This window comes from Mesoplodon densirostris, chromosome 7 (genome assembly GCF_025265405.1).
Source record: "Mesoplodon densirostris isolate mMesDen1 chromosome 7, mMesDen1 primary haplotype, whole genome shotgun sequence".
Taxonomy (NCBI): domain Eukaryota; kingdom Metazoa; phylum Chordata; class Mammalia; order Artiodactyla; family Ziphiidae; genus Mesoplodon; species Mesoplodon densirostris.
The window spans coordinates 120,620,345-120,640,764 of record NC_082667.1 but is presented as its reverse complement, the minus strand read 5'-3'; the positions used below and the strand labels follow the sequence as shown (position 1 = coordinate 120,640,764).

Genomic DNA, 20,420 nt, shown 5'->3' with positions numbered 1-20,420 from the left:
AGTTTTGCGACCCATTCTCTGTCACTGAAATGTGCTGCCAGTGGTGACTGTTTTTCTAAAAGAAATCTCTGGAGTGGCTCTCGTAACTCAAAAGCTCTGACCAGTGATCTACCTTTAGAAAGCCATCTCACCTCTGTGTATAAGAGAAGACGTGTGCTCTGCGTCCATCTCCTCACAGAGCTGCGTGAGCAGACGTGAGTTAAGGGCGTGTACTTTAACATGGATGATAATTGTAATCACATCCTGCAAGACGTTGTTAAGTTCAGGTGACATTTTTCGGCTAGCCAGCATTTCTCTATGGATGACACAGCACGTAGACTCACACTCAGAAGTGACCTCTTTGACCCGAGTAGTGAAACCAGAAAGCGGTCCAGTCATGGCAGCCGCTCTGTCCGTGCACATACCGACACAAAATGACCAGTTCAGTTTTCCTGATATGTAATCATTCAAAGACTTGAATAGTTCTGCAGCTGTGGTGTTGGTTGGCAACAAAAGTGCACATAACGTATCCTCGTGCACATGCTCCTGAAAAATATATCGTGCAAAAACAAGCATTGCTGCCTTGTTGTCAACACCGGTAGACTCGTCAACCTGGATTGCGTACCACGGTGAGTCATTAATCCTCTGTCACAGTTGTGCCTCAGTATCCTCTGCTATTTCATCAATTCGTCTAGTTATGGTGCTGGCCGAGAGAGGAACACGTGCCACCTTTTGAAGTGCAGCCTCTCCTAAAAGTTCACGACAAACGTCCTTAGCAGTAGGCAGGATCAACTCTTCACCAAGAGTAAAGGGCTTCTCTTAGCTTTAGCAGTGCGGTTAGCCACTAAGAATGATGCTCTCATTGCAAACACATTTGATGAAGTGGTGGCCTTCAGTAATTGCTCCTGTTCTTCGTGTTCACGTGTTTTTCTTTTGAAAAACTCCAAAGGCTTGTCTTTTAATGCAGGGTGCTTGGTCTCCATGTGGTGAAGCCGTTTTGAAGGTTTCATGGCCTGGTTGGATAGCCAGTTGCCACATAATATACAAATTGGGCTTGGAGAACGTGAATCACCTGTTGTGATGACCCCGTCATTTACGTAGGACTCTTGGTATTTTCCTTTAAAAGCAGCTTTCTCTCTGTTGGCAGTCTTAGAACCTTCTGCTGTCTCATCATGGGGTCTGTCCCCCTTTTCAAAGACGCTCTCCAGGGATGTTTATCTTTTACTCATTTTGGCGAGGGTTAGCTTGTGGGCTTACCAAAACTATGACTGAGACAAGTGTGCAGTGCGGGAAACAGGCGCGGACGGAAGTGGTGAATAAAATAATGGGCGGGCCATGGGTGGACTAAAACAAGTGTTGGATTCGGACTTAAAGCCTGCCACCAGATGTAGCTGAACGATTGGAGTACAGCAACTCACTTGCCACTGTAAAGCCTGCCACCAGATGCAGCTTAATTGTCACTTGCCACTCACCGATAGGGTTTAAAAATATTTATTTATTTATTTATTTATTTTTGGCTGCATTGGGTCTTCGTTGCTGCACGCACGCTTTCTCTAGTTGTGGCGACCGGGGGCTACTCTTGGTTGTGGTGCACGGTATTCTCATTACAGTGGCTTCTCTTGTTGTGGAGCATAGGCTCTGGGTGCATGGGCTTCAGTAGCTGTGGCTTGCAGTCTCTAGAGCACAGGCTCAGTAGTTACAGCGCACAGCTTAGTTGCTCCGAGGCATGTGGGATCTTCCCAGACCAGGGCTTGAACACGTGTCCCCTGCATTGGCAGGCAGATTCTTAACCACTGAGCCACAAGGGAAGCCCACTGATAGGGTTCTGATATGAGTCTGCAAGCAGTTGATTTATTGTGGTCTCTGGGCAGTCAGACCCCTCTGCTAATGATCATCTGTATTTGCAGCCGCTCCCCAGCACTAGCATCACTGCCTCAGCTCCACCTCCGATCATCAGGCATTAGATTCTCATAAGGAGATCCCTCATGTGCGCAGTTCACAGTAGGGTTCGTGCTCCTAAAAGAATCTAATGCCACTGCTGATCTGACAAGAGGTGGAGCTCAGGCAATAATGCAAGCAATGGGGAGCGGCTGTAAATACAGATGAAGCTTCACTCGCTCACCTGCTGCTCACTTCCTGCTGTGCAGCCCAGTTCCCAATAGGCCACAGACTGGTACCAGTCCGTGGCCCGGGGCTTGGGGACCCCTGGTGTAGACCCGATGCAGCGAGGCCCAGAACTAGGGAAATAGCAGTGGAGAACAGGAAGAAAGGAACGGGTGTAAGAGACAAGTTTTGGGAAGACAGGAGAGATTAAGGAATCAAAGGTCTAGGTTCGATCTTAACCCTGGGAATATGAAAAGAAAGGATGTGTGGAGAGGAGGGGGTGCTAGAGGAATCAAGGGTGATTAGGTTGGTCAGTTGGGTGAATAGTTATATTTATTTACTTTGGGAATTCAAGAGGTAGAAGAGAATATGCAGGGAAAGAGAATGAATTCAGTTTTGAAAATGAGTGCTGTATTCCGGTGAGACAGTGTTTGCTTATTCAGTCATTCATCAAATAATTAGTGATCCCCACTTAAATTCCAGATACTTTTCAAGATGTTGGGGTGGGTATACACCTATCTCATTTTTTCTCCACTATATATTATGTTTAAGAAGGCTTTCTGGTGGCGCAGTGGTTGGGAGTCCGCCTGCCGATGCAGGGGACATGGGTTCATGTCCCGGTCCGGGAAGATCCCACATGCCTTGGAGCGGCTGGGCCCATGAGCCATGGCTGCTGAGCCTGTGCGTCCAGAGCCTGTGCTCCGCAACGGGAGAGGCCACAACAGTAAGAGGCCTGCGTACCGCAAAAAAAAAAAAAAAAAAAAAAAAAAAAAAAAAGAAATCTGTCAATGTGTATTACAAAGATTTTTATCCCCATTTGTGACTCCTCTTTTCACTTGGTTTATTGTGGCCCTTTGTGATAACTTTAGAAACTTTGATGGACAGTTGCTATGACCTGTTTTTGTGAAGGGGTCTAGAGCTGGGGCTCCGCCTATTCCTGCATCTTCCTAATATCCCTCCTCAAATAATCTCTTTATCTCTGTCTTTTTCTTTTTCCTCTGGGATTCCCATAATATATTGTTTTGGTCCTCTTTATGGTGTCCTACAGTCTCTTAGGTACTTTTCATTTTCCTTAATTCTTTTTTCTTTCTGTTCTTTGGAGTGTATACTTTCTTTCTCTCTTTTTTTGGTTGTACTGAGTGGCTTGCAGGATCTTTGTTCCCTGACCAGTGATTGAACCCGGGCCCTCAGCAGTGAGAGCGTGGAGTCCTAACCACTGGACCACCAGGGAATTCCCTGGACTGTATACTTTTATTTGACCTTTCTTTAAGTAAACTGATTCTTCTTCCTGCCTAAATCTGCTGTTGATCTCTTCTAGTGAAATTTTCATTTTAGATAGTGATTTGTTATCCCCCAAGTCTGTGTTTGGCTCCTTTTTTTTCTTTCTTTTTATTGATATGCTCATTTATTCATACATTGTTTTCCTGCTTTCCTTTAGTTCTGTGTAGTTTCTTTGAGCTCTTTGAGTGTATTTTATGTAGTTTGTTTAAGATGTACTAAACTGGAACTTCCCTGGTGGTCCACTGGTTAGGACTCCTTGCTTCCACTGTAGGGGGCATGGGTTCCATCCCTGGTCAGGAAACTAAGATCATGCAAGCTGCACTGCACACACACACACACACACACACAAAAACTACTAGATTTTGTATCCGGACTTCTCAGGGATATTTTCTTTTGTTTTATTTATTTTTTCTTGGGAATTTTTTTGTGCATATCTTGTGATTTTTTTTTGTTGTTGCATACTGGACATTTGCCTGTTATAATGTGTAACCCTGGGAATCAGATTCCACCCCTTTATACAGGTTTGCTGTCTTTTTTTGTGAAGGCTGCAGTTGTCTGTTTGTGACTTTCCCAGACTGTTTTTGCAAAGACTGTATTTCTTGTCATAGGTACTCACTGAACGCTCCTTCTTTTAGCTTGTGTTCCAGAAGGGTTTTGTCAGGGAATTCCTTGAATGCCGGGAGCTGAAAATAAAACGAACAAAAAGCCACTTCTCCAGTCTTTGCACATTTCCTTTGTGGTGGGGTGCTCATTCAGTACTTAACCAAGCTGTTTACAGCTCTGTCTTAGCTAAAGTTTAATTAGAGGCGAAAGCTTAGGGTCTTATTATGTCCTTTGCGTGCATGTGTCTCACCCTGAACATGTTCATGGGTTTCTGCTGTTTTCTAGAGTAGTGAGAAAGTTCGTTCTCAGAGTTTTTGCTTGTTTTTTCATGTTTCTGTGAACGGACTGGAGTTTGGAGCTGCCTACTCCACCATTTTGTTGATACCATTTGACTATACTGTTTTGCTTTTAATCCCCCCACCCCATCTCCTTGCTTTAATTTGGAAATTTGCTCCTTCCCTCCCTTTCCTTCCTCCCCCTTCTGTTTTACTTAGGAAGATTGATTTTCTTCTACTCTTAATTCTGTTGCAGGTATTGACATTTAAAAATTTTACCTCCCTCTTTATTGTTTGGAAGTTACAGTGGGTTTTTCTGTTCTTTTAGTGGCTACCATTAAAAATTTAACTTGAACACCTAATTTTTAGTCTGAAGTTTATCAGTGTCTTTACTTTTTCTCTCAAGCAATACCAGCACTTAGAATGTTTTAAGTGGGGTTACTCTTTCTTGTCCTCCATGGTAGTGTTGTTCAGGATTTATAGTTTCATCTCTTTATTTCTTATAATTAATCATTATTTCTGTTATACATTAAGATTTGTTTAGATATAATACTTATTTGCTGAATTCTTTGCTCAATATTTCTGCTTTATACCTAGTTCTTTATCCTGGAATCCTTTTTCATCTTTAAGTACATATTTTGGAAGTCTTTTTAGTGAGGATTTGTTGATGGGAACTAATGAGTTTTGTTTTGTGGGTTTTTAAAAAAAATGTTATTTATTTATTTATTTATTTGCTTATTTATTTATTTTTGGCTGCGTTGGGTCTTCGTTGCTGCGTGCTGGCTTTCTCTAGTTGCAGCGAGTGGGGGTTACTCTTCATTGTGATGTGCGGGCTTCTCATTGTGGTGGCTTCTTTTGTTGTGGAGCACGGGCTTAGTTGCTCCACGGCATGTGGGATCTTCCCGGACCAGGGCTCGAACCCGTATCCCCTGCATTGGCAGGTAGATTCTTAACCACTGCACCACCAGGGAAGTCCAAACTCATTAAGTTTTTAATCATCAGAAAATGCTTTTTTTTCTTCTTCTTCTTTTTGCTCTTTTTCTTGTAGGTTTAGGTATGAATAAAACCTTGGTTAATTTATTTTCTTTTCTCAAAACTATTAAGATAGTCTCAAACTTCTACTGTCTATTACTATTGAGAATTTAGGTGTTTTATGTTTACTTCATATTTACCCTTTCTGATGTTGTTTATTCCTTCCTGAAGTTCTGGGTTTTTGTCTAGTACTATTTCCCTTCAATCTTAGAAAGTTGTATTAGCTTTTATTATTGCACTGGTCTGTTAGAAACATATTCTCTCAGCTTTTGTCACTTGTAAATGTGTTTATATTTCTTAATTTTCTGAAGTTTATTTTAGTGGGATATAGAATTGACAGTATTTTTCTTCCAGCACTTTAAATCTGTTTCTCTTTGTCTTCTGGCCTCTCTTATTTCTGGTGAGAATTTAACTGTCACTTATCTATTTTCCCCTTAATGTTATATGTTTTTTTCTTTGCCTGCTTTAAAGATTCTTGTCTTTATTTTGTTGTTCAAAAGTGTGAATTTGATATGCCTAGTAGTGATTTTTGAAATTTATCCTATTTGGGGTTCACTATTTCTTCAATTTGTTAGTTGGTATCTTTCACCTGTTTTAGAAAGTTCTCATCTGTTGTCCCAGCAAATACTTCTCTGCCCCATTCCAATCCCATTTCCTTCTGGTATGCCAGTTGTACATATTGCTTGTCTGTTTGGTATTCTTTCAGAGATCTTAACTGTACCGTTATTTATTTATTTAATTTTTTGGTCATTCCTTATTTTCTCTGTTTTTTTTTCAGCTTGGATACTTTCTGTTGACCTGTTTTCAAGTTCAGTGATTCTTTCATTTACTGTATTCAGTTTGCTGTTAATATCTGACAGCATAGTTTTATTTTTAGCATTTCTTTTGAATATATTTGTAGATCAGTCTCTGCTAGAATTCCCTGTATTCTTATATTCTTACATATTATCTTTTCAGACTAAATTTTAGAATTTCTACCATAATTAATTTACATTCTTTTTATTATTTCAATATCTGGGCCATTTCTGTGTCTGTCCCTTATCCTGTTTCCTCTCTTGACCTTGGATCACAATTTCTGGCTTCCATGTATGTATTGTAATTTTTTATGCCGAATATGTTATATAAGAGACAGTAGAGACTAAAGTCAATAATTTTTATCTTCAGGAATGGGCTTATTATCCCTTCTTCTTCCATTCTATTAGATTGTTGTGGTGGATTATGATAGTCATGTTTGATGGGGCCCTGAGTCAAGCTGACCTATGGCTGATATAGACCTGGCCTTTGGCAACTTTGCTTTAGTTTATCATTACTTTTAAATATTTTGAGTGTAGGTTCAGGAAGTTTGTTTTTTTTCAGCAGGGAAAAGTGAAAATTGGTGAGATCTTTTTGTGCTTTACTGCTAAGCCTGTAGTTTTCTGAACTGAGGGAGAGCAACCCACCTGGTTGTTTGTTCTCTTTGCTCCCCAGCTTTCTGTGCCAGCAAGTGCTCCCTTCCGGCTACCCTTGCCCAGATCCTAGTGTGTAGCTGCCTTATCCTCTTACAGCACCCGCGATGCCTCAGTGGGGTTTCTCTCAGCTTTTCTGTGCCACCTCCAGTCACCAGTTGTTAAATGCCCCGAGAGCCTCAGAGGATCTTTCTCAGCTTTCTTGCCTTCTCTCCATCTCCACTGCACTGCCTTGTGCTTGGGGAGACTCCACACACTTCATGGGTTCATATCTCTCAGTTCTCCTGCTCTCTCCCCCTGCCCCGCCGTTGGTGTACTGACCGTGTCCACTTGGTGAATACCTGTGGGAGTCAGTTGCTGGGTAGGTGTTGATGGTGCTCCTTGGAATTTTAGTTTATCTGTCACTCCAGTCCACATGCAGTCAGTTGGGGTTTGGCTGGTTTCTCCTTATCATGTCTAAGGCAGGTTCTTTATCCTCCTGCGTCTTTGCCAGGTATCTGAGCACATCCATATGAATCTCTTCTGTCTCAGGAAAGTCTTGTCCCTGTTTGCAACTTAGTTCATGTAGGTTTCTTCTCACTTTTTAAAAAACTCATTTTGTAGTTTAATCTGGCTTATTTTTGGCTAGTGTGAGAATGATCATTATCCTCTGAACTTCTCCTAATACCAGGAGTTTTTTTGTTTTCTTTTTTAATACTTCCAGTGATACTGCTTTCAAAAAATAGAGACTATATTCTCATCAACTTTATATTTCTTATAATATTAACTATAATGATAGGTAATATTTATTAAGTAAGTGCCAGGCACCTTGGTAAACACTTTAAATGCATTATCTCATTTAACGAACTTGAGAATAGGTGTTATTATATCATTCCCATTTTCCAGATGAGAGGTTAGGTAGGTCAACATTATATAACCAGTTAGTGGCACTTTTGAACTCAGGGTTGTCTGTATCTGGAGCTGAGTTTGCAAATTCACATCCCTAGATGGGAAGGATATGTAAATAAATGAATGAAGTGAGTAGGGTGTAAAAAAAATAACAAAGCAAGTAGCATGATGAATGACAGTTAACATTCAACCTAGATATTGACTAAAAAATAAAGAGTAATCACTTCTGTGACAAAGTCTCTGGGAGAATACTTGCCTCATTCAGAGGGGGGTGGTCACTTAGCTCCAGCCACTTGTTGCCCATGTGAGAATATGGGTCTAGTAGTTCAGATTTTCAGGTTTTTCGATAGAAGTCAGAAATTTGTATTTTTCATAAGAAACCGCTTAGTTTCTAAATGTTAGCTGCTGGTTCAAATAAAAATAAAATAAAATCCAGTGTTCAGACCTGCATGGTGAGTCTGAAGTAAAATGTGTCTGCAGGCCCAACCTGTTCTCTGGGCACCCAGTGTGCAGTCTCCGTAATAGAGCCTGAGCTCTTTTAGACCACCGGTCACGCTGTCTCTCAGGGCCCACCTGAATGCCTTCCTTTCACATTTGTGCTGTACCTCAGGGATGTGAAGGCCTGCTTTGGGATGAATGTACTATTTTATTTACTGCTGTTATACCATTGTGCTAGTTTAGATATAAACTACAAAGAAAATTTTTAGAAATATATTTTTAATTTCTTATTTATTTTTTTAATTTTAATTTTATATTGGAATATAGTAGATTACAATGTTGTGTTAGCTTCAGGTGTACAGCAAAGTGATTCAGTTATACATATACATGTATCCTTTTTCAAGTAGAAGCATATTTTTAAAAAATCCTGAATTCTTCATTTTATCTGCTTTAAGCAATAGAGTTCTATTATAAGGCATATCTTACATTAAGTTGATGGGGAGGGACAGGTATTATTGAATGCTTATTTTATTTTGTTCATTAATCATGACTTTCTCTTCCTCTCTTTTGCCCTTTCTTCTTTGACATAGCTTTCACTTTCAGAAGAACAGAATGAAGTAACAAAAAATGGCTGTGAATCTAAAGAGCTGGTCTACCTCGTGCACATTGCTTGTCAGGTAATTTTGTGGATGTGTTCTCCATTTCACATAAAATTTAATGAGAATTAAATATGAATGAATAACATTGAATAAATGAATAAATATGAACATAACATTGACTGTGGTAACACAAATGTTTTACTTTATTCTTTCTCCCATTCATATTGGCATTTCTGCATATACTCAGAGTTGAAACAGTCAATTTAATAGATATTTAATTTACAAACGTAAGTGAAAATTCTTCCTGTAAGAGTAAAGGAAATGGGACTTCCCTGGTGGCGCAGTGGTTAAGAATCCACCTGCCAATTCAGGTGACACGGGTTTGAGCCCTGGTCCAGGAAGATCCCACATGCCGTGGAGCAACTAAGCCCATGTGCCACAACTACTGAGCCTGTGCTCTAGAGCCCACGAGCCACAGCTACTGAACCCCATGCACCTAAAACCTGTGCTCTGCAATGAGAAGCACGCACACCTCAATGAAAGAGTAGTCCCCGCTCGCCGCAACTAGGGAAAGCCTGTGTGCAGCAACGAAGACCCAACATGGCCAAATAAATAATTAAAAATAAATAAATAAAATCCTTTTAAAAAAAAGAGTAAAGGAAATATATTTTTTATTGATGATGAGGTTAAATGAGTCAGCTACTGGTCACATATTACAATAAAAGAACAGACTAAGTAGTGTCTGCATCAGATGCACACTTTTCTAACCAAGATGGTAAGTTCCACTGTGGTGTAACAATATGTGTATGTTTCAGAAGTGTGCTATTTCTTAACTCTTAGTATTAGAACTTTTTTGAGGGTAATTACCATGACTTTCTCTTAATGAGATTTAAAATATGTCATTTGTAGCATTGATTATTTCCTCCATCAAGTAAGCAGTTAGTTCCTTTATTTATTCTTTGTTCATTGAGCCTTCTTGCCTATCTTTGAACTAGTCATTGTAAAGCAAGTGTTTTTGAGGAAAGCTTTCTTATGTACAAAGTTTTTAGTTTTCTTTGAGAGAGTAAGATAGGGGAGTTTATGGGTTTTTTTTTCCAAAAAGTATTATTCATGTACCTGAAATTAAAAATTAAATAATCTGGAAAAGTCTGATGGCTATTTCATATGGGAAATACTTAAGTTCTTAGTCTTGGTGTGACTTTAAGGGCAAACCTTTTATAATTAAGTGCTTTTATTTGTAGGTGAGAGAATATGAGATTGGAAATTGACTTAGCTTGTATATATATGTTCAAAGTTATATATCATTTATACATGTTTTACTGTATGTCATTTTGGTTCCTTTGAGGAAGTGGGCAGCTCTGAATCACTGTTTCATGTCATATTTCATAAAAATACTTCTATTTGGTGAGTTAACTTTTAAGTGAAAATATCAAATGCTTTTATGATGAACCATTGCTAATACAGGAATATAAAACATTTTTTCTTTATCTAGAGTACATGATTGGCACGTGAGTCATGAACTTATTATTCCATCTAAAACCTACACCTTTTAGCATCTTCTCTTCTTACCAGTGATTTCCATTTGTTCTGACAATGCAAATATTTCTATTCTCATAAGCAAAACATAATGTCAAAAATACCTATGCTGTTCTTAAAAAATGACCTTCAAAAGGTAAGCATGGTATTTTGGTACCATACATTAAAATGTATAATCGTTACTTGATTATGCCTCCATGAATTAGTGACCTAGGTAATTAAGGCTATTTCCTGGTTGTAAATATCTTGTCAAGCTGCTTAAAAAATTTCAGACTACTTGTTATACTATTTACTACATGAAAGTAGTAATTTACTGCATTGTCATAATGCTGTCACATTTCTCCTCTGCCTCACACTGTAAGTAATCGTTGATATGTTCTCATGGCTTACCTTCTGTATTCTTGCCATATATGTCAGCCATAAACCACATTAAACTAGAATCATTTTTTTTATAACCAAGAGAGACTCACAATCAAACCTTCTAATTTTGCAAATGAGAAAGTTGAGGCCCAGATTATGGAAGTTGCTTTCCTAAGCTATATGAAATCTTAGCAGGAGCTACTAAGGACTTCAGTTTCCTGATTGTCAGCTTTTCTTGCATCACCTTGGAATTTGCAATCTACAACAGATTTTAGAGATTGCTTAATCTTCAGATGAGATACGATCACCCTTACGCCCTGTAATCTATTCATTATAGAAGCTAATTTCATATTTCATATCTTTGCTAATTTCTAGTTTTTAATAATGTGCACTTGAAATTTTGTTTATTTAAGCAAAATTCTTGGTCCTTCATCTTTTTTTTTTGTGTGTGTGTGGTATGTGGGCCTCTCACTGTTGTGGCCTCTCCCATTGTGGAGCACAGGCTCCAGACATGCAGGCCCAACGGCCGTGGCTCACGGGCCCAGCCGCTCCGTGGCATGCAGGATCCTCCTGGACAGGGGCACGAACCCGTGTCCCCTGCATCGGCAGGCGGACTCTCAACCACTGCGCCACCAGGGAAGCCCTTGGTCCTTCATCTTAACCCACTTTCTTCGCTTTTTCTTTTATCTTAGAAGTGTCCAATTAAACAGCTGTGATCTTTTTCCTTTCTGTAGGTTAAGTGATACTGATTTCTTTAGGTATTACCTTTGAATCTTGTAATGGTGTCTTTGTCTCTGCCTTTTACAGTTTTAATTTCTTTTTAAATTGTGAACCCAGAAATGTAAGCAATATCTGCCATACTGCATAGATCCAAATTCAGTAGGCATTTTTTGATCACTTATATGTCTAGTACACAAGTATTATGGCATGCAGCATATCATTTAATTCTTAAAACCTCTGTGAGGCAAATAGTCTGGTTTAAAAACATCAGTTTTTAAGTGTTATTTTTTTAAAATAAATTTATTTACTTACTTACTTACTTACTTAGTTACTCACTTATTTATTTATTTATTTATTTATGGCTGCGTTGGGTCTTCGTTGCTGCATGTGGGCTTTCTCTAGTTGTGGCGAGCGGGGGGTACTGTTTGTTGTGGTGGGCAGGCTTCTTATTGCGGTGGCTTCTCTTGTTGTGGAGCATAGGCTCTAGGCGCACGTGCTTCAGTAGTTGTGGCTCACGGGCTCTACAGCGCAGGCTCAGTAGTTGTGGCGCACGGGCTTACTTGCTCCTCTGCAGGTAGGATCTTCCCGGACCAGGGCTCAAACCCATGTCGCCTGCATTGGCAGGCAGATTCTTAACAACTGCGCCACCAGGGAAGCCCCTAAGTGTTAATTTTAAAATGACTAATTTAAACCTAGCTGTTGCAAGAATTTATTTTAACATGTGCCCTAATGAAAATTTGGTTCTGATCTTTCCCCCTCTGAGTATAGTTTTGTTTGTTTAAGAATAATTGTTGCTTAATGAAGTAGTTAGTAATTTTTTGTTCCATAGTAAGCTTTAGAGAAGTTGAAATGAATGGTTCTTATTGAAGTTGAATTGTAAGAACTACCTTTGTATTTATCGGAATTCATCAATGTATAATAGCTTATTTTTTCTGGAGATCAAGTTTTTCATAAATATTTACAGTAGAAGGAAATGGACTGTCAGTCAGGAGGCCTAAATTTGTCCCAACTGTGCCATGACCAACCAGCTGTGTGGCTGACAGGGTCTTAAGAGCCTCTGAATTGGGAGAGCCAATTTCAGGACGTTGGTCCACCAGAGACCTCCAGGCCCCACGTAATATCAAACAGCGAAAGCTCTCCCAGAGATCTCCATCTCAATGCTAAGACCCAGCTCCACTCAACGACCAGCAATCTACAGTGCTGGACACCCTATGTCAAACAACAAGCAAGACAGGAACACAACCCCACCCACTAGCAGAGAGGCAGCCTAAAATCATAAGAAGTTCACAGACACCCCAAAACACACCACTGGACGTGGTCCTGTCCACCAGAAAGACAAAATCCAGCCTCATCCACCAGAACACAGGCACCAGTCCCCTCCACCAGGAAGCCTACACAACCCACTGAACCAACCTTACCCACTGGGAGCAGACACCAAAAACAACGGGAACGACAGACCTGCAGCCTGCGAAAAGGAGATCCCAAACACAGTAAGTTAAGCAAAATGAGAAGAGAAACACACAGCAGGTGAAGGAGCAAGATAAAAACCCACCAGACCTAACAAATGAAGAGGAAATAGGCAGTCTACCTGAAAAAAAATTCAGAGTAATGATAGTAAAGATGATCCAAAATCTTGTAAATAGAATGGAGAAAATACGAGAAATGTTTAACAAGGACCTAGAAGAACTAAAGAGTAAACAAACAATGATGAACAACACAATAAATGAAATTTAAAATTCTCTAGAAGAAATCAATAGCAGAATATCTGAGGCAGAAGAACGGATAAGTGGCCTGGAAGATAAAATAGTGGAAATAACTACCACAGGGCAGAATAAAGAAAAAAGACTGAAAAGAATTGAGAACAGTCTCAGAGACATCTGGAAAAACATTAAACGCACCAACATTTGAATATATAGGTATCCCAGAAGAAGATGAGACAAGAAAAGGAACTGAGAAAACATTTGAAGAGATTATAATTGAAAACTTCCCTAGTATGGGAAAAGAAATAGTCAGACAAGTCCAGGAAGCACAGAGAGTCCCATACAGTATAAATCCAAGGAGAAACACACCAAGATACATTAATCAAACTCTCAAAAATTAAATACAAAGAAAAAATATTAAAAGCAGCAAGGGAAAAGCAACAAATAACATACAAGGGAATCCCCATAAGGTTAACAGCTGATCTTTCAGCAGAAAGTCCGCAAGCCAGAAGGGAGTGGCAGGACATATTTAAAGTGATGAAAGGGAAAAACCTGCAACCAAGATTACTCTACCCAGCAAGGATCTCATTCAGATTCAACAGAGAAATTAAAACCTTTAAAGACAAGCAAAAGCTAAGAGAATTCAGCACCACCAAACCAGCTTTACAACAAATGCTAAGTAAAGGAACTTCTCTAGTCAGGAAACACAAGAGAAGGAAAAGACCTACAATAACAAACCCAAAACAATTAAGAAAATGGTAATAGGAACATACATATCAATAATTACCTTAAATATAAATGGATTAAATGCTCCAATCAAAAGACACAGACTGGCTGAATGGATACAAAACAAGACCCGTATATATGCTGTCTACAGGAGACCCACTTCAGACCTAGGGACACATACAGACTGAAAGTGAAGGGATGGAAAAAGATATTCCATGCAAATGGAAATCAAAAGAAAGCTGGAGTAGCAATTCTCATATCAGACAAAATAGACTCTAAAATAAAGATGATTACAAGAGACAAAGAAGGAGACTACATAATACTCAAGGGACCAATCCAAGAAGAAGATACAACAATTGTAAATAATAATGCACCCAACACAGGAGGACTTCAATGTATAAGGCAAATGCTAACAGCCATAAAAGGGGAAATCAACAGTAACACAATCATATCAGGGGACTTTACCATCCCACTTTCACCAATAGATCATCCAAAATGAAAATAAGTAAGGAAACACAAGCTTTAAATGACACATTAAACAATATGGACTTAATTGATATTTATAGGACATTCCATCCGAAAGCAGCACAATACACTTTCTTTTCAAGTGCTCATGGAACATTCTCCAGGATAGATCATGCCTTGGGTCACAAATCAAACCTTGGTATATTTAAGAAAATTGAAATTGAATTTTTTTCTGACACAACGCTATGAGACTAGATATCAATTGCAGGAAAAAAACTGCAAAAATAGAAACATGAAGGCTAAAGAATACACTACTAAATAACCAAGAGATCACTGAAGAAATCAAAGAGGAAATCAAAAAATACCTAGAAACAAATGACAATGAAAACACAACATGGGATGCAACAAAAGCAGTTCTAAGAGGGAAGTTTATAGCAATACAATCCTACCTAAAGCAACAAGAAACATCGCAAATAAACAACCTAACCTTACACCTAAAGCAGTTAGAGAAAGAAGAACAAAAAGAACCAAAAGTTAGCAGAAGGAAAGAAATCATAAAAATCAGATCAGAAATAAATGAAAAAGAAATGAAGGATACAGTAGCAAAGATCAGTAAAACTAAAAGCTGGTTCTTTGAGAAGATAAACAAAATTGGTAAACCATTAGCCAGACTCATCAAGAAGAAAAGGGAGAAGACTCAAATCAACAGAATTAGAGTGAAAAAGGAGAAGTAACAACTGACACTGCAGAAATACAAAGGATCATGAGAGATTACTACATGCAACCTTATGCCAATAATACGGACAACCTGGAAGAAATGGACAAATTCTTAGAAAAGCACAACTTTCCTAGACGGAACCGGGAAGAAGTAGAAAACATAAACAGACCATTCACAAGCACTGAAATTGAAACTGTGATGAAAAAATCTTCCAACAAACAAAAGCCCAGGACCAGATGGCTTCACAGGTGAATTCTATCAAACATTTAGAGAAGAGCTAACACCTATCCTTCTCAAACTCTTCCAAAATACAGCAAAGGGAGGAGCACTCCCAAACTCATTCTATGAGGCCATCATCACCCTGATACCAAAACCAGATAAAGATGTCACAAAAAAAGAAAACTACAGGCCAGTATCAGTGATGAACATAGATGCAAAAATCCTCAACAAAATACTAGCAAACAGAATCCAACAGCACATTAAAAGGATCATACCCAATGATCAAGTGGGGTTTATCCCAGGAATGCAAGCATTCTTCAATATGTGCAAATCAATCAGTGTGATGCACCTTATTAACAAATTGAAGGAGAAAAACCATATGATCTTCTCAGTAGATGCAGAAAAAGCATTTGACAAAATTCGACACCCAGTTATGATAAAAACCCTCCAGAAAGTAGGCATAGAGGGAACTTCCCTCAACATAATAAAGGCCATGTATGACAAACCCACAGCCAACATCGTTCTCAGTGGTGAAAAACTGAAACCACTTCCACTATTATCAGAACAAGATAAGGTTGCCCACTCTCACCACTCTTATTCAACATAGTTTTAGAAGTTATAACCACAGCAATCAGAACATAAAAAGAAACAAAAGGAATCCAAATAGGAAAAGAAGTAAAGTTGTCACTGTTTGCAGATGACATGATACTATACTTAGAGAATCTTAAAGAGGCTACCAGAACACTACTAGAGCTAATCAATGAATTTGGTAAAGTAGCAGGATACAAAATTAATGCACAGAAATCTCTTGCATTCCTATACACTAATGATGAAAAATCTGAAAGAGAAATTAAGGAAACACTCCTGTTTACCATTGCAACAAAAAGAACAAAATACCTAGGAATAAACCTACCTAAGGAGATAGAAGACTTGTATGCAGAAAACTATAAGACACTGATGAAAGAAATTAAAGATGATACAAACAGATGGAGAGAGATACCATGTTCTTGGATTGGAAAAGTCAACATTGTGAAAATGACTGTACTACCCAAAGCAATCTGTAGATTCAGTGCAATCCCTGTCAAACTACCAATGGCATTTTTCACAGAACTAGAACAAAAAATTCCACAATTTATATGGAAACACAAAGACCCCGAATAGCCAAAGCAATCTTGAGAAAGCAAAATGGAGCTGGAGGAAACAGGCTCCCTGACTTCAGACTATACTACAAAGCTACAGTAATCAAGACAGTATGGTACTGGCACAAAAACAGAAATATAGATCAATGGAAGAGGATAGAAACCCAGAGGTAAACCCATGCATATATGGTCACCTTATCTTTGATAAAGGAGGCAAGAATATGCAATGGAGAAAAGACAGCCTCTTCAGTAAGTGGTGCTGGGAAAAGTGGACAGCTACATGTAAAAGAATGAAATTAGAGCACTCCCTAGCACCATACACCAAAATAAACTCAAAGTGGATTACAGACCTAGATGTAAGGCCAGACACTATAAAATTCTTAGAGGAAAACATAGGCAGAACACTATATGACATAAATCACAGCAAGGTCCTTTTTGACCCACCTCCTAGATAAATGGAAATAAAAAAAATAAACAAATGGGACCTAATGAAACTTAAAAGCTTTTGCATAGCAAAGGAAACCATAAACAAGACTGGAAGGAAATATTTGCAAACGAAGCAACTGACAAAGGATTAATCTCCAAAATATACAAGCAGCTCATGCAGCTCAATATCAAAAAAATAAACAGCCCAATCCAAAAAGGGGCAGGAGACCTAAATAGACATTTCTCTAAAGAAGATATACAGATTAGCAACAAACACATGAAAGGATGCTCAACATCACTAATCATTAGAGAAATGCAAATCAAAACTACAGTGAGGTATCACCTCACACCAGTCAGAATGGCCATCATCAAAAAATCTACAAACGATAAATGCTGGAGAGTGTGTAGAGAAAAGGGAACCCTCTTGCACTGTTGGTGGGAATGTAAATTGATACAGCCACTGGGGAGAACAGTCTGGAGGTTTCTTAAAAACTAAAAATAGAACTACCATATGACCCAGCAATCCCAGTGGATATACTGGGCATATACCCTGAGAAAACCATAATTCAAAAAGAGTCATGTATCACAATGTTCATTGCAGCTATATTTACAATAGCCAAGACTTGGAATCAACCTAAGTTTCCATCGACAGATGAATGGATAGAGAAGATGTGGCACATATATACAATGGAATATTGCTCAGCCATAAAAAGAAATGGAATTGAGTTATTTGTAGTGAGGTGGATGGACATAGTGACTGTCATACAGAGTGAAGTAAGTCAGAAAGAGAAAAACAAATACTGCATGCTAACACATATATATGGAATCTAAAAAAAAAAAAGGTTCTGAAGAACCTAGGGGAAGAACAGGAATAAAGATGCAGACGTAGAGAATGGACTTGTGGACACAGGGAGGGGGAAGAGTAAGCCATGACGAAGTGCGAGAGTGGCATGGACATATACACACTACCAAATGTAAAATATTTAGCTAGTGGGAAGCAGCCACATAGCACAGAGAGATCAGCTACGTGCTTTGTGACCACCTAGAGGGGTGGGATAGGGAAGGTAGTAGGGAGACGCAAGAGGGAAGAGATATGGGGATATATGTATATGTATAGCTGATTCACTTTGTCGCACAATATAAACTAACACACCATTGTAAAGCAATTATACTCCAATAAAGGTGTTAAAAAATATTTACAGTCATGTGAAAGCTTCTTTATGTCTCCGTTGATGGAGTAAACAGTTGGTTTTAGGGGAATGCTTTTCTGTCTCAAAATATCTCTTGTACTCTGATACTTGAAATTCCACCATCAGAAATGCATTCCTCGGTATTAAATAACTCCTCCACTTGGTCGGTTTAGAATATGTTGTTACTAAGGGGGTGGAGTTGATGATTAACGTTTGAAGAGCATCTGTGTATAAACACAATATATTGAATATAAGCAGATCGCAAACATTCTTATTTAAACCTAAAAACTTTTCTCTGAAATATATGTGTTACTATTCCCATTATGTAGGAGAATAAACTGCTATTCGTTGGTGTTAAGTAACTTGTGTAAAGTCCCCTATTTGGGATAACGCCAGGCTGAGATTTAAATCAGGTCTTTCTTTTCACTGAACTTCATCATACATACAGTTAATTCAAAGTACTAATTCTCTTGCATGATAAACTTTCTCATGATAAAAGAGTCTTCAGAGGACATAGGTGAAGACTTCTTCTCAGAAAGGACCGCAAGTATGTGTAGATTTTGTCTAACTCTTTCCACCTCTATTATTACCAAGCTGTATCTCAAACGCTGTATCTTGTTAGCCCATTGTTGATAGCATCTGTGTTTGCACCCTATACTTGATTATAACACTTCAACTGCCAGAATGAGGTAAAATGTAAATTTAAACATGTTACTCTCATGGTTAAAACTCTTCAGTAGATTTCCACTGAATTTAAAACTAAACCCAAACTGCTACCAAGGCCTGTGTGGGCCGTGCAGGATCTGGACCTTGCCTACTTTTTCTAAGCATCATGGGACAATCTTCTCACTCCTACACTTTGGTCTCACTAGCTTTCAGTCAGTTCCTAAAAGACCCTGAGTTTTTTCCTGCAACAAGGCATTGACCTTTTGGTCAGCTCATCACTCCATTCACACACGCAGTTGCTGTGTCTGGTGCCTGCTCAGTTTCAGGAGGCAGGTTAGATATCACTTCTTTATAGCACAAAAGTATCACTATTTTATTTATGTATTAACTTAAAAAGTATTTTTTTCCTCACTAGAAATAAATTCTAAGAAGTCAGAGGTTTGATGGTACTTTCTCTGTTGTATCTCTAATGCTCACTCCAGGGCTTGGTACTATGTAGGTGCTCAGTAAATATCTGGTGAATGAATGAAAGAAAGAATAAAATTTTGTTTTAGAAATTTGATCCTATATACACTGGTATTTTTCTTTTTCTCTCATTCTTCTTTATGAGCTTTGTTAAGAATTGTTGATTTTTGTTATCCTTGGAGAAGCAATACTTACTTGATAGTAATAATTATTAAGGTTATAAATTAGCTGCAAATTAAAATTTAGACAGATGTACATAGTGAATTTTTTGTTCTGTTCTTCATAAAATAATTGAACTTCTAAAATACTCTGATCATTTACTTTATTCAGCCCATTTGGAAATTCCATGATTAAGGTTGTTTTTTTACATATGAAATTTAAAGTTTTTCTTCCACATCTACTGAAAAGATAGGTATTTTACTATTTTTAGAATTTTACTCAGTGACTTTAAAACAGTTTGAGAGAATTTGCAAATTATGTGTTACGGTTGTAATTTCCTGCATATAAATCTGTATAAAAACGCAGACTTTTTACTAGCACAAGAACAGTTTTTAAAAGTTGAAAGAAATCAGTTTATTGATGTATGAAGAAATGAATTTTGAAATCCAGTCCCCAGTATTTACCTTTTGAGGCTCTGAATGTTATTTCCTTTATGTGGTTGCTTATTGATATATATTTCTTTTAGCAAAACTCTATAGAGAGAAGAGAACATGATTACTTTTTATAAATTTAATAAACTTTTTTTTAGAACAATTTTAGGTTTACAGCAAAATTGAGTGGAAGTACAAGGTTCCCTCGCATCCCTTGTCCTCACACATGCACATCCTCCTCCACTATGGACATTCCCCTGCTAACGTCGTACATTGTTACAATGAATGAGCCTACATTGACGTACCATTGTCATTAAGGGTTCATTCATGGTGTTGTGCATTCTGTGGGTTTGGATAAATTTATAATGTGTATCCACCATTATAGTATGTGGAATAGTTTCACTGTCCTGTAATCTCCTGTGCTCCACCTATTCATCTCTCACTTCCCCCTAGCCCCTGTCAACCACTGATTTTTTTCTTAAATTTTCTCCATACTTTTGTATTTTCTACAGTGCCATATGGTTGGAATCATATAATATGTAGCCTTTTCAGGGTGGCTATTTTCACCTAGCAATATGCATTTAAGTTTCATGTCTTTTCATGGCTTGATACTTACTTTGTTGTAGTGCTGAGTCATATTCCATTGTCTGGATGTACCACAGTTCATTTATCGATTCACCAGCTAAAGGACATCTTGGTTGCTTCCAGGCTTTGGCAGCTTTTAATAAAGCTGCTGTAAACCTTTGTGTGCAGGTTTTGTGTGGACAAAAATTTTCAGCTCATTTGGGTAAACACCAAGGAGTGCAATTGCTGGATCCTGTGCTAAGAGTATGATAAATTTTGTAAGAAACTGAAAA

The 20,420-nt window shown here is 38.3% G+C and overlaps 1 protein-coding gene across 4 annotated transcripts in view; it reads left to right on the top strand.

Annotated features, from left to right (window-relative positions):
- ARHGAP32 (Rho GTPase activating protein 32) overlaps window positions 1-20,420 on the top strand; it is a 267,544-nt gene that overhangs the window by 146,606 nt on the left and 100,518 nt on the right. For all 4 annotated transcript variants that reach the window (XM_060103222.1, XM_060103220.1, XM_060103221.1 and 1 more), the window contains one exon: window positions 8,635-8,721. In XM_060103222.1, coding sequence (XP_059959205.1) covers window positions 8,635-8,721 — 87 coding nt within the window. The remainder of the gene's footprint in view (window positions 1-8,634; window positions 8,722-20,420) is intronic.